The sequence below is a fragment of the Oncorhynchus tshawytscha genome, linkage group LG24, assembly GCF_018296145.1.
Source record: "Oncorhynchus tshawytscha isolate Ot180627B linkage group LG24, Otsh_v2.0, whole genome shotgun sequence".
Classification (NCBI taxonomy): Eukaryota; Metazoa; Chordata; class Actinopteri; order Salmoniformes; family Salmonidae; genus Oncorhynchus; species Oncorhynchus tshawytscha.
This window is the reverse complement of record NC_056452.1, coordinates 14,767,513-14,781,710: the sequence shown is the minus strand read 5'-3', so window position 1 is coordinate 14,781,710 and position 14,198 is coordinate 14,767,513. Positions and strand designations below refer to the sequence as shown.

At 46.0% G+C, this 14,198-nt stretch overlaps 1 protein-coding gene and 1 non-coding gene across 3 annotated transcripts; both read left to right on the top strand.

Annotated features, from left to right (window-relative positions):
• Positions 1–1,802: 1,802 nt before the first annotated feature.
• mfsd13a (major facilitator superfamily domain containing 13A) lies at positions 1,803–9,854 on the top strand. Of its 2 annotated transcripts, none has more exons than XM_024386728.2 (8): positions 1,803–2,023; positions 3,952–4,206; positions 4,374–4,453; positions 4,697–5,146; positions 5,538–5,755; positions 7,322–7,493; positions 7,966–8,159; positions 8,344–9,854. In XM_024386728.2, the coding sequence occupies exons 2-8, from the start codon at positions 4,048–4,050 to the stop codon at positions 8,592–8,594; spliced, it is 1,524 nt and encodes a 507-aa protein (XP_024242496.1). In that variant the 5' UTR covers positions 1,803–2,023; positions 3,952–4,047; the 3' UTR covers positions 8,595–9,854. The 2 variants fall into 2 exon arrangements, with proteins under 2 accessions (XP_024242496.1, XP_024242497.1); XM_024386729.2 differs by lacking the exon at positions 1,803–2,023 and adding an exon at positions 2,056–2,346.
• Positions 9,855–12,736: 2,882 nt separating this feature from the next.
• Positions 12,737–12,852, top strand: LOC112223897. The gene has a single exon (XR_002949390.1). It is a non-coding gene; the product is annotated as a U5 spliceosomal RNA (small nuclear RNA).
• The last annotated feature ends 1,346 nt before the right edge of the window (positions 12,853–14,198 follow it).

Here is a 14,198-nt window from a genome sequence, read left to right as displayed (position 1 = left end):
TTGACAAATGTGATCTACTCCAACGAGCCCAATGATACCCAAAAGCCTTATTAGCATAGGCTCAAGGTCCTAAACGATATCTTAACCTAAGAAACATTACTGTGCAGCCGTATTCATTGATCTGGCCAAGGCTTTCGACTCTGTCAATCACCACATCCTCTTCGGCAGACTCGACAGCCTTGGTTTCTCAAATGATTGCCTCGCCTGGTTCACCAACTACTTCTCTGATAGAGTTCAGTGTGTCAAATCGGAGGGTCTGCTGTCCGGATCTCTGGCAGTCTCTATGGGGGTGCCACAGGGTTCAATTCTTGGACAGACTCTCTTCTCTGTATACATCAATGATGTCGCTCTTGAAGCTGGTGAGTCTCTGATCCACCTCTACGCAGACGACACCATTCTGTATACTTCTGGCCCTTCTTTGGACTCTGTGTTAACAACCCTCCAGGCAAGCTTCAATGCCATACAACTCTCCTTCCGTGGCCTCCAATTGCTCTTAAATACAGGTAAAACTAAATGCATGCTCTTCAACCGATCGCTGCCTACACCTGCCCACCTGTCCAACATCACTACTCTGGACGGCTCTGACTTAGAATACGTGGACAACTACAAATACCTAGGTGTCTAGTTAGACTGTAAACTCTCCTTCCAGACCCACATCAAACATCTCCAATCCAAAGTTAAATCTAGAATTGGCTTCCTATTTCGCAACAAAGCATCCTTCACTCATGTTGCCAAACATACCCTTGTAAAACTGACCATCCTACCAATCCTCGACTTCGGCAATGTCATTTACAAAATAGCCTCCAATGGATGCAGTCTATCACAGTGCAATCCGTTTTGTCACCAAAGCCCCATATACTACCCACCATTGTGACCTGTACGCTCTCGTTGGCTGGCCCTCGCTTCATACTCGTCGCCAAACCCACTGGCTCCATGTCATCTACAAGACCCTGCTAGGTAAAGTCCCCCCTTATCTCAGCTCGCTGGTCACCATAGCATCACCCACCTGTAGCACGCGCTCCAGCAGGTATATCTCTCTGGTCACCCCCAAAACCAATTCTTTCTTTGGCCGCCTCTCCTTCCAGTTCTCTGCTGCCAATGACTGGAACGAACTACAAAAATCTCTGAAACTGGAAACACTTATCTCCCTCACTAGCTTTAAGCACCAACTGTCAGAGCAGCTCACAGATTACTGCACCTGTACATGGCCCACCTATAATTTAGCCCAAACAACTACCTCTTTCCCTACTGTATTTATTTTATTTATTTATTTATTTTGCTCCTTTGCACCCCAAATTTTTTATTTCTACTTTGCACATTCTTCCACTGCAAATCTACTATTCCAGTGTTTTACTTGCTATATTGTATTTACTTTGCCACCATGGCCTTTTTTTGCCTTTACCTGCCTTATCTCACCTCATTTGTTCACATCATACATAGACTAGTTTATACTGTATTACTGACTGTATGTTTGTTTTACTCCATGTGTAACTCTGTGTCGTTGTATGTGTCGAACTGCTTTGCTTTATCTTGGCCAGGTCGCAATTGTAAATGAGAACGTGTTCTCAACTTACCTACCTGGTTAAATAAAGGTGAAATAAATCAATAGGCAGAGCCATTGAGGGCTTCCACCATTTTAATGTAATCAACTGGGTGGGAATTTCAACTTCATTGGCTGAACCCTCCTGTTGACATGGAGTCATGTCAAAATTGGTCATCAGGAGGGATCGGCCAATCGTGAAGAAGAAAATGGACAACTTCAAAATGGAGATTGCCTCCATGGCGCTGCCCATGCTGTCAAAACACTATAATAACACAAATTCAAAGATGAGTCCTCTATCTATCTCTATGGTGGGGGAAACCCTTCTGAAATCCGATTCGTGATCAGCCCAGTGGGCGAGGCTGATATATGGTTGATGTGACGTGTACTAATGTAAACTGTCTTGCTAGCAGCCGCCTGTTGAAAATTGTATTGATTAGCAAGGTTTCCCACTCGTTTCAGAGGCTTCATTCAATGACGATGGTAAGTACATTGTCTTTGTGGTTAGGCGCCTGTCTAACCACAGCCAGGGCGAGCTACTTAACTCGTTGGTTACTGGTTAGCCTAGCTGTAACCAGCTAACTTAACGTTAACCTGTGAAAGGACTGGACAAATATCTAATACGGGGCAGAAATCGTATTGTGTAGCTAACTAGTTATATGTGTACAGCTAGCTATATGTGTACAGCTATCTCGCTAACTCAATTTAAATAGGTAACGTTACTAACTAGCTACCAAATGCCTTGACTGGCTGATAATCGCGACCTACTCTTTCTGCCAAGAAGCGTCTCCAGTCTCTACAGTCAGGTGAGAGCTGCCCTGATATCCATTACAACTTAGTTCTACCTTTTAATTAGAGGTGCACTGAACTATACTGTACACATACTACTCTCCTACCTGTTTCCAGAAGATTAGATCAATTAAGACGACTGGGATGGGAATCACATTTGGAGATGTGATACAATACAATGCTCCGAATTCGTTCCGATCCACCGCATGGATCTGATGGGATCAGACACAGCTGGCACTTGCTGTACTTGTATTTGTTGAAATGTAATCTAACCAGAACCCTGTGTGCTGTTTCTATAGTGAGAGCTGAAGCAAATGTAATTGTTTAGAATTAGTTTTTGCGAGTTGACTGATTTCACTGTTTTCTGTAAAATGGCATAGTGGTAGAACAGGACCATGGCTTGTGAGGTGCAGCCAGAGCCTAGGCTGTGTATTTTTTTCCATTGGATGCCACATGTGTGACTTGTGCTCTGAAGGGAGGATCGTGCTGGAATAATTGCGGGGAATAACTGCCTCTAGGCTAAACTTTACAGATGGCAAAACTACAGCAGTAAAACCACCAGGCCACGGGAGGAGGATATGAGGATACACATAATTGTTAGGCTTTGCAGGCAATGCTCCACCCAGTTAACAAATAGCATATGAGATAATTATTTGCTGAAGTGATTCAACAGATCAATATTGAATTAAGGCAACTTTTCTTTATTGACATTTGACAGAGGACAAAGCAATGCTACACCTTAGTGTGCCTCAGGCAAAAAGAGGGCCTACCTACAAAACCAACCATAGAACAAATAAGGACCAAAAGCTAGAATATGAGCGTGAGAGAGATTTGGTGTCTTTTTAAATTGTCTCCCTGTGTGAAAGAGGCCAGCTAAGAGCTTTTATGAGAATGGTGTTGTTAGTATCCTGAGACGGACCCCATAATCGCAGTGATCAGAGGATAGGATTACACCCTCCCCTGTCATCCAGCTGGGCCAGAGGAGACACAGGAGAAACTAAAGGGCGCCTTATTCTCTATACAGCACACTGCTTTTGACCAGGGCCCATAGGGTTTTGATCAAAAGTAGTGCACTGTGTAGAGAGTATGGGGCCATTTGGGACATGGTGTAACTGCTCACAATAGCTTCACTCTCACCTAATGAATAGAGTAGGGGTCGCCATGGAAATGGCCGGTTCTCCCTCACCTGCTTACACAGCCCTGCGATCCAGTTTATAATGCATTGAATGGCCCTCGGTGTGTGAAATTACCCTGTTCAGACATGGCCTATTGTCAGTTGTGTGTGTGTGTAAGTACGCTATGTGTTACTCTTGTTCCTTCATGTCTATTTGCTCAAGCTCGCTCTTCTCCCACTCTGTACGGTAACGTAACCCACCTCATACTTCACACCACAGGAGGTCGGTGGCACCTTAATTGGGGAGGACGGGCTCATGGTAATGGCTGGAGTGGAATCAGTGGAATGGTATTAAACAGGTGGTTTCCAGGTGTTAGATGCCATTCCATTCACTCCATTTCAGCCATTATTATGAGCCGTCCTCGTGTCAGCAGCCTCCACTGCTTCGCACATCCACATTTAGTCAGCCCTCCAAAATGGTTATTCACATGTTTGTTTGCTCTGGCAGGAGTGGGTACGGTGGTGCCCCTAGCCCAGGCTGGTCTGTGGGATGAGCGTGGTGTAGCGGCGGAGAACGGAACAGCAGAGTGACTGAGTGACGAGAATGGGTAGGAGGGGCTGCAGGCTAGCTGTCTCCACTGCAGTCCTCTACGGCTCCCTGGCCCTGTTTGTCTCCATCCTGCACAACGTCTTCCTGCTGTACTACGTAGAGACCTTTGTCTCTGTTTACAAGATTGACAAGCTCTCCTTCTGGGTGGGAGAGGTGAGTGTCACTTCCTGTTCTCCATGGGTTATTATAATATCTGTATTTTGGAAGCCTTCTGCTTTAGACAGTGTGACAATGACTGATACCCTGGCTTTTTTCTGGGTTGGGGTGTTTAATGCTAGTCTGTTCTACTAACTCCTCCCCCCCTCTCTCTGCCCACACAGGCAGTGTTTCTGATATGGAACAGCTTGAACGACCCTCTCTTCGGCTGGCTGAGTGACCGCTCCTTCCTCAGCTCCTCACAGTAAGACCTCGTTCTCTTTCCTCTCTTTCTCAAATCAATGGTGCCGCTTTCTCGTTACCCTGCTCTTTTTTAAATATCTTTGTCTTGCTCTCTCTCCCGCTTTCTCGCTCCCTCCCTATTTTTGACTTTCTCTCACTCTCTATCTTGAAAGCACGGTTGAACGCCACAGTTGGTGAAAAGTGGGAGAAGTTTGTCTTTACCGTTGCACTGAACTTTTTTTTCTCCCACTCCCCTCCATCGTAGGTCTGGCACCCAGATCTCCAGCCCAGAGGTGGTACTAAAGCGGTTGGCGGCCCTCTCCCGGAATGGCCCCCTGTTCGCCATCTCGTTCCTGGCCTTTTGGGTGTCATGGGCACGGCCGGGCATCCAGTTCCTAGTGTGCCTGTGCCTGTACGACGGATTCCTCACCGTGGTGGACCTCAACCACAACGCCTTGCTGGCTGACCTGGCCGTGTCGGCCAATGACCGCACGCGCCTCAACTTCCACTGCTCGCTGTTCAGTGCCCTGGGCTCGCTCTCCGTCTTCCTGTCCTACAGCGTCTGGGACAAGGGCGACTTCCACTCGTTCCGGCTCTTCTGCGTGACGCTGGCGGCCGTCTCGGCACTGGGCTTCGCCGCCGTGTCGCGCCTGTTGACGAGGCGATTTGAGAAGGAGGCGCGTCTGAGGCAGGACGAGGCTCAGGCACTCAAGGAGTAGGTGACACGATCATTCATGTATGCACTTGAGAAACACTCGGTTTACATTATTCACTGACAAGCAAGGGGCAACTGAACAACACCTGTTGTTTATGGGTTTGCTTCCAACAACTCACCTTATGGCTTCAAATCAAGCCTTTAATCTTTCTATCCCGTAGTGCCTATGCCAGCCTTGGCCATGGATATTGCTTGCTAAGGGTATTTTTAAAGAGACTGTAATGGAATTGAATTGCGAGTTAATAACATTGCACAGTCTGCACACACTCATACAGTATATCTGGCAGGGAGATGACGTTAACACTTGCTCAGTTTACAGACTCAATCCCCTGGGTAGTGTGTGTGACACTGATTGTCCTTTCACTAATCCCCCTCCTCCTCCCCCTCTCAGGTTGAGCATTGTCCAGAACCCTCTGACTCAGCAGGAGACGCCAGTCACTCTAGGAGAGTATCTAAGGCAGCTCTCCAAGCACAGAAACTTTATGTGGTTCGCCTCTATGAACCTGGTACAGGTGTTTCACTGCCACTTCAACAGCAACTTCTTCCCTCTGTTCCTGGAGCACCTCCTCTCTGACAGCATCTCTGCCTCCACTGGCTCCATTCTGCTGGGTAAGAGACGAGCGTACTACTGCTGGTTATGTTTCATGACCAGGGAAAGGCCTCATTCATAGAATGGGCTTAGTTTCATAGCCTGGTCCCAGATCTATTTGTGCTGTCTTGTCTATTATACTGTACATTTGGTCTGACAATGACCATAAGAATAGGCAAAACTGCACAAACAGTTCCACAGACATGTGACTAACTAAAATGGAATAATGTGTCCCTGAACAAAGGGGGGGTCAAAATCAAAAGTAACAGTCAGTATCTGGTGTGGCCACCAGCTGCATTAAGTACTGCAGTGCATCTCCTCCTTGTGGACTGCACCAGATTTGCCAGTCCTTGCTGTGAGATGTCACCCCACTCTTCCACCAAGGCACCTGCATATTCCTGGACATTTTGGGGGGGAATGGCCCTAGCCCTCACCCTCCGATCCAACAGGTCCCAGGCGTGCTCAATGTGATTGAGATCCGGGCTCTTCGATGGCCATGGCAGAACACTGGCATTCCTGTCTTGCAGACAATCACACACAGAACAAGCAGTATGGCTGGTGGCATTGTCATGCTGGAGGGTCATGTCAGGATGAGCCTGCAGGAAGGATACCAAATGGGGGAGGAGGATGTTTTCCCTGTAAACGCACAGCATTGAGATTGCAGGCAGTGACTACAAGCTCAGTCCGATGATGCTGTGACGCACCGCCCCAGACCATGACGAACCCTCCACCTCCAAATCGATCCCGCTCCAGAGTACAGGCCTCTGTGTAACGCTCATTCCTTCGACGATTAAACGCGAATCCGACTATCACCCCTGGTGAGACAAAACCGCGACTCGTCAGTGAAGAGCACTTTTTGCCAGTCCTGTCTGGTCCAGTGAGGTGGGTTTGTGCCCCTAGGCGACGTTGTTGCCGGTGATGTCTGAGGACCTGCCTTACAACAGGCCTACAAGCCCTCAGTCCTGCCTCTCTCAGCCTATTGCGGACATTCTGAGCACTGATGGAGGGATTGTGCATTCCTGGTGTAACTCGGGCAGTTGTTTTCCATCCTGTACCTGCAGGTGTGATGTTCGGATGTACCGATCCTGTGCAGGTGTTGTTACACGTGGTCTGCCACTGCAAGGACGATCAGTGGTCCGCCCTATCTCCCTGTAGCACTGTCTTAGGCGTCTCACAGTATGGACATTGCAATTTATTGCTCTGGCCACATTTGCAGTCCGCATGCCTCTTTGCAGCATGCCTAAGGCACGTTCACACAGATGAGCAGGGACCCTGGGCATCTTTCTTTTGGTGTTTTTCAGAGTCAGTAGAAGGGCCTCTTTAGTGTCCTAAGTTTTCATAACTGTGACCTTAATTGCCTACCGTCTGTAAGCTGTTAGTGTCTTAACGACCGTGCCACAGGTGCATGCTCATTAATTGTTTATGGTTCATTGAACAAGCATGGGAAACAGTGTTTAAAAACTTTACAATGAAGATCTGTGAAGTTATTTGGATTTTTACGAATTATCTTTGAAAGAAAGGGTCCTGAAAAAGGGACATTTGCTGAGTTTATTTACTGTCCACTAACAGTTGCTCTCACCTCACAGGGATCTCCTACATAGCCCCCCACCTGAACAACCTGTATTTCCTGACCCTGTGCCAGCGTTACGGGGTGTATACGGTCATCCGCTGGCTGTTCCTGGTCAAGCTAGCCCTCAGTGTGGCCATGCTGCTGGCCGGGGCCGACCAGGTCTACCTGCTGTGCATCTTCATTGCCAGGTACTGACACACACACACACACACACACACACACACAGTTTAGATATCAAGTTCATGTACTCAAGTCATGGAAGTTATTTTCATATCAAGGACCCAGTGGGTTTTTTCCAATACTTGTTTTGTGTGGCTCTGTTTGCATTGGATCTGGCTGAGTGTTGTCAGCCAAGACGACCAATCCCTTTATCAACATGGGGCTGGCAGTGGCTGGGCGCAGCCTACCACTTGTCCTCTTGGCACAGTGTCATTGTTTTCATAGCATACACTGAGATAAAGTCAGAGTGGGGGAGAGGTCTTGCTCTATTGGTTTCGGACTTCGTATAAATGCCTTGACCCAGTATTATTATTATTGTTGTTGTTATTTTTAAAATCCTGCTCAAGAAAATCTGATGCAGAATCCACCTCATTTGAATATTAGCAGTTGGAAACAGTGACGACACTTCAGTAACGGCTCTGAAATGTCCTTCTCCCTCAGTAACCGAGTGTTTACGGAGGGCACCTGCAAGCTGTTGAACCTGGTCATCACGGACCTGGTGGACGAGGACTTTGTGGTGAACCGGCGCCAGCAGGCGGCGTCGGCGCTGCTCTTCGGCATGGTGGCCCTGGTGACCAAGCCTGGCCAGACCTTCGCCCCTCTCATCGGCACCTGGCTACTGTGTGTCTACACAGGTATACTTTATATGGACAGTGGGGGGCAAAAGTCTGTTTTTAATGAAGGCTCCTTGATGATGGAAATGCAGATATCCGCCGCTGTGAATGAACTAGAATCAAACCAATTTCACCAACCTTACTCTAGGTGGATTCCCACGAGTTCATGCCTGTTATTTATTCTAATCTGGCTATTTCTTTCCAGGCTACGATATCTTTGAGAGAAACTCCGTACAGGACTCAGCGTCACCGCCCCCTGTCTCGGGCCAAGCGAGCTCCACTGTTCCATTGCGCCAGGGCTGTTTCTACTTGCTGGTGTTTGTGCCCATCTCCTGCGCCCTGTTGCAGCTAATGGCCTGGTCCCGCTTCACCCTCCACGGCCGCAGACTGCAGGGCGTCAAGGCCCAGAGGCAGGGAGCCCAGCACAGCCATCTCATGGACGTCAAGGCTATCTGATATGAGGCCAGCTCGTCCGCACCTTCGCTCAACTGCGTAATGCCATGCCATACCACCCACTGCCATTGGGGTCAGCAGAGAGGAATGTAGACAGGAGAACTGATGAAATCTCGCTGTCTAGCCAGGGACAAAAATATTTTTGGGGTGTGAAACAACATGCCTTATTTTGATATGAAGAGGACAAAGACTATATTTATGTATGAACTGATGACCAAATGATACCGCAGAGCCAATCAAAGAATGAGAAGCTCATACCCCTCTCTGGGATAGGGCAAAGGTGTGACACCTCCTGTTTATCCAGTGAGTAGACATCCTAGGTTGAGGCGTAGCCTGGTATGCATTTCTATCCCCAAAGGAATACACATTGTCACTAACCTTGCTATTACAGTGTGGTTAACCAAAGCCAGAGTCTGCATAGCTAGGTAAATGCCTATCTTTCTGATGTGTGTGTGTGTGTGTGTGTGTGTGTGTGTGTGTGTGTGTGTAGGGAAATATTAAGTACTGAAAACAGGTGTGTGTGTGTGCACATGAGCATAACATCTAAATCCTGATTTGCATAGATGTTGCTCTTGAAATTGCATTAAGGTTTGTGACCATCACCATGCTATTGTCTTCAAGAAGTACTACTAGTACTAATCTGTATTTTCAAAAGTCTAACAAATGTTTTTCTATTTGTTTTACTGTGACCGGTCCTAAAATAACTGCCATCTCCAATATTCAACTCTGTCTCCTATGTTTTCTCACATTATGTTTTAACCTGATGCGTGGAAGCATTTAGGTGACTATTACAAAACAAGGCCCTAAACAACCTCTGTTTACATTTGTACCCCAGATCAGGAAAGAAATTCAGTTTTATAGACCATGAAGAGAATTGAGAAACTGATTTGACTGAACATGAAACTATTGTGTCATGATGACCTGATATATGATAATCATGGAAAATACATTCTGTACTTTTTTTTTTCAAAGTTATTTTTATTACTGCTGCTACATGAGTTGTCTGAGTGTTAAGGAGTCTTAAATTCCATTCTCAATTTATATCTCTAAACAAAAGTATTCTCGTAATTTGTCAAATACTGGAGACCCCTTCATGGAAGTGTTTGAGTGACTCAGGAATGACAGTTTCAGCACAATGTGATTTAAGTAACCAGAAGGAAAGCAGAGGTTCTTACAAGACAGACTTACAGCACAGATGCCTGTATTTGTATCTGCCATTTTCTGACTATCTTTGTGACTTATTAAAGTGATCTCACTACTTGAGAGCTTGTGGAATGTGTCTTGTTGCCCCCTTTTCACAGATCTGTTTTCTGCTCTGTCAGGACAAGTCTGGCAGCCTTGCACAAACCCAGAAGCGCAGGTCTGTCTCTGGTCTACCTTAATTTCCTCAACTGGGACATGTGAAGGGTCTCACCTCAGGCCTCTTCTGGGACACTAATTACAAAATACAGAATGTTACCATGATGTTTTTTTAACTAGGCTAAAGATAGGTGCTCTCACTGCACAGCATACACAATGATAATGTGTAAGACAGATCCATGAACATGGTTTCTGCAGATATTTTGTTGCCTAGTCATGTGGATACTAATTGTGTATTTTGCTCAGATTAGTAGAGGGTTCGATGTAGCATTCTATGCTGACTGCAGGAATGTCCACGAGCTGTTTTGCCTGAGAATGTCATGTTAATTTCTCTACCATTGGCTGCCTCCTACATCGTTTTAGAGAATATGGCAGTACATCCAACCAGCATCACAACAGCAGACCATGTGTTACCACGTCAGCCCAGGACCTCCGCATCCGGCTTCTTCACCTGCGGGATCGTCTGAGACCAGCCACCCGGACAGCTGATGAAACTGGGTTTTCACAACCGAATCATTTCTGCACAAACTGTCAGAAACCGTCTCAGGGAAGGTCATCTGCGGGATCGTCGTCCTCACCAGGGTCTTGACCTGACTGCAATTAGGTGGCGTAACCAACTTCAGTGGGCAAATGCACAATTGCATTTTGTCGATGGCAATTTGAATGCACAGAGATACCGTGACGAGAACCTGAGGCCCATTTTCGTGCCATTAATTCGCCATCACCTCATGTTTCAGCATGATAATGCACAGCCACATGTCGCAAGGATCTGTACACAATGTCAAATGTCCCCGTTTTTCCGTCAACTGCATACTCACCAGTTATATCACCCACGGAGCATGTTTGGGATGCTCTGAATCTACATGTATGACAGCATGTTCCAGTTCCCGCCAATATCCAGCAACTTCGCACAGCCATTGAAGAGGAGTGGGACAATATTCCACGATCAACAGCCTGATTTGGCTATTTCAGCACACCTGTTGCTGACAGGTGTATAAAATTGAGCACAGTGACATACAATCTCCATAAACAAACTTTGTCAGTAGAATGGCACATACTGAAGAGCTCAGTGACTTTCAACGTAGCACCGTCATAGGATGACACTGTTCCAACAAGTCAGTTTGTCAAATTTCTGCCCTGCTAGAGCTGCCCCCGTCAACTGTAACTGCTGTTATGGTAGGCCACACAAGTGGTAGGCTACACAAGCTCACAGAACGGTCCGCCGACTGCTGAAGCGCGTAGCGTGTACAAATCGTCTGTTCTCGGTTGCAACACTCACTACCGAGTTCCAAACTGCTTCTGGAAGCAACGTGGGCACAATAACTGTTCGTCGGAGCTTCATGAAATGCGTTTCCATGGCCGAGCAGCTGCACACAAGCCTAAGATCACCATGCGCAATGCCAAGCGTCTGCTAGAGTGGTGTAAAGCTCGCCGCCATACTTCTGGAGAAGTAGAAACGCGTTCTCTGTAGGAATTAATTGCTTTCACCATCTGGCAGTACTACGGAAGAATCTTAGTTTGGCAGATGCCAGGAGAATGCTACCTGCTAACTGTAAAGTTTGATGGAGGAGGAATAATGGTCTTGGGCTGTTTTTCATGATTCGGGCTAGGCCCATTAGTTCCATTGAAGGGAAATGTTAATGCTACAGCATACAATGACATTCTAGATGATTCTGTGCTTCCAATTTTGTGGCGATAGTTTGGGGAAGGCCCCTTTCCTCTTTCAGCATAACAATGTCCCCGTACACAAAGGGAGGTCCGTGCAGAAATGGTTTGTCGAGATCGGTGTGGAAGAACTTGACTTGCCTGCACAGAGCCCTGAACTCAACCCCATTGAACACCTTTGGGATGAATTGGAACACCAATTGCGAGCCATGCTTAATTGCCCAACAGTGCCGGACCTCACTAACGCTCTTGTGGCTAAATCGAAGCAAGTCGCCACAGCAATGTTCCAACATATAGTGGAAATCCTTCACAGAAGACTGGTGACTGTTAAAGCAGCAAAGGGGGGACCAACTCCATATTAATACCCATAATTTTAGAATGAGATGTTCGACAAGCAGGTGTCCACATACTTTTGGCCATGTAGTGTATCTGTGACCAACAGATGTATATGTGTATTCCCAATCATGTGAAATCCATTAATCAGAACCTAAGGATTTTATTTCAATTGACTGATTTCCTTATATGAATTGTAACTCAGTAAAATCTTTGAAATTGTTGCATGATGCGTTTATATTTTTGTTCAGTGTAGATATGTGCTGCACGGAATCATGATCAGACAGGTAGAGAAATATATTCCTCCATAATCTCTGTCACTATTAAAAGTTATTATGGTAAACATTCTAAGATCTTGTGGGGACACTTCTACTTTACCTAAGATAAAATGACCCAGTTGTTTATTTCATTTTATATTATAATTTTTCTCTTTGGAACTGAAGCTGGGTTTCAATGATACGTGGTTGACTTCAGAATCTCTGACAGCCTCTAACGCACGACGAAATCAACACAAGAGTGCCACCTGCCGTTAAGCAAGTGCAAATACAACTGCGCATGCGTTTCTAGTTACCCATCATGCACTTCATGTGAAATAATTTTTGTTTTCTACTGTAATATATTAAAACAGGAATATGTTTTTACGATCATAATGTTATGCATTATATAGTTATGACTGTACACGTTGAACAGGGCACGAGATTTGTTTCTGGATCGCGAGATTAGTATTACCGCTATCGGAAAAGGGAAGTCCTTGAATCCCTTCCCAATGTCACGTAAGAATAATCAGTAAACTCTGGTTTCTCTTCAGATCGCATAAATCTTTCGCCTTTTACTAAAGATTTCCGTGGAGAGGAACAATATGAGTATCAACAATTTTTTTGATGCCCTGCTTAACCGCGGGGCTGCCTTTGGGTTGTGAATTGTAATCTCAGACGTTTTCAGTTAGGTAATTAAAATTTATGACATGAGTATCTCAATGTATACCTTACATCAGTAAGCGAAACCTGGTGGACTCGAGGCTAGGTGGTGCATTTACAAGTTAATTATGTTTGATGATGAGCGTATTGCTTTCTGCTTTGCTGCTCTATTACTACTATAATTATTTTCAGTCGCTATAACATTTATACATGTCATGTCATTCGGAAAGTATTAAGACCCCATGACTGTTTCCACATTTTGTTACATCACGTTCTTATTATAAAACGGATTATATATATATATATATATATATTTTGCAAATGTATTACAAATACAAAATTTAAATTAAAAATTTACATAAATGTTCAGACCCTCAAGCTCTGTCAGGTTGGATGGAGAGCGTCGCTGCACAGCTATTTTCAGGTCTCTCCAGATGTATTCGATCGGGTTCAAGTCCGGGCTCTTGGCTGGGCAACTCAAGGACATTCAGAGACTTGTTCTAAAGCCACTCCTGCGTTGTCTTGGCTGTGTGCTTAAGGTCGTTGTCCTGTTGGAAGGTGAACCTTCGCTCCAGTCTGAGGTCCTGAGCGCTCTGGAGCAGGTTTTCTTCAAAGATTTCTCTGTACTTTGCTCCATTCATCTTTCCCTCGATCCTGACTAGTTTCCCAGTGCCTGCCCCTGAAAAACATGCTGCCACCACCGTGCTTCACGGTAGGAATGGTGCCAGGTTTCCTCCAGGCGTGATGCTTGGCATTCCGGCTGAAGAATTCAATTTTGGTTTCATCAGACCAGAGAATCTTGTTTCTCATGGTCTGCAAGTTGTTCAAGTGCCTTTTGACAAACTCCAAGCGGGCTGTCATGTGCCTTTTACTAAGGAGTGGCTTCCATCTGGCTATTCTACCATTAAGGCCTGATTGGTGGAGTGCTGCAGAGATGGTTGTCCTTCTGGAAGGTTCTCCTATCTCCACAGAGGAACTATGGAGCTCTGTCAGAGTGACCATCAGGTTCTTGGTCACCTCAATGACCAAGGTCCTTCTCCCCTGATTGCTCAGTTTGGCCAGGAGGACAAACTTCTTCCATTTAAGAATGGGTGAAAAGGGGATACCTAGTTAGTTCTCCAACTGAATGTATTCAACTGAAATGTGTCTTCTGCATTTAACTCAACCCCTCTGAATCAGAGAGGTGCGGGAGGCTGCCTTAATCGACATCCACGGCGCCCGGGGAACAGTGGGTTAACTGCCTTGCTCAGGGGCAGAATGATAGACTTTTACCTTGTCAGGTCAGGGATTCAATCCAGCAACCTTCCGGTTACTGGCCCAACGCTCTATCCTT